This window comes from Phaethon lepturus, unplaced genomic scaffold (assembly GCF_000687285.1).
Source record: "Phaethon lepturus isolate BGI_N335 unplaced genomic scaffold, ASM68728v1 scaffold3611, whole genome shotgun sequence".
In the NCBI taxonomy this organism is placed as follows: Eukaryota; Metazoa; Chordata; class Aves; order Phaethontiformes; family Phaethontidae; genus Phaethon; species Phaethon lepturus.
The window spans coordinates 118,058-118,294 of NW_010518292.1; the positions used below are offsets into that span (position 1 = coordinate 118,058).

General features: G+C 67.5%; 1 protein-coding gene across 1 annotated transcript in view; it reads right to left on the minus strand.

Annotated features, from left to right (window-relative positions):
- CPTP (ceramide-1-phosphate transfer protein) overlaps nucleotides 1-191 on the minus strand; it is a gene marked incomplete at its 5' end in the record, with an annotated part of 551 nt that extends 360 nt beyond the window's left edge. Inside the window, one exon of the mRNA XM_010296661.1 lies at nucleotides 1-191. Coding sequence (XP_010294963.1) covers nucleotides 1-191 — 191 coding nt within the window.
- Between the last annotated feature and the right edge of the window lie 46 nt (nucleotides 192-237).

Consider the following 237-nt stretch of genomic DNA (forward strand, 5'->3'; position numbering starts at 1 on the left):
AGCCGGAGTCGGGGCGCCCCGCCCGCTTCTGGACATCCACCAGCCCGCTGGCCAGCTCGTACTCCACCATGGACTGCAGCGACACGTACTTCTCCCGCTGCTCGCCGCGGCAGTAGTTCTCCATGATCTGTACCTTGGCCACCGCGTCCTTGGAGACGAAAGAGAAGATGGCGCCCAGGCTGTGCAGGAACCTGCGCGCGGGGAAGACAGGCTCGCGTTAGCGGGCGGCAGCCGGGC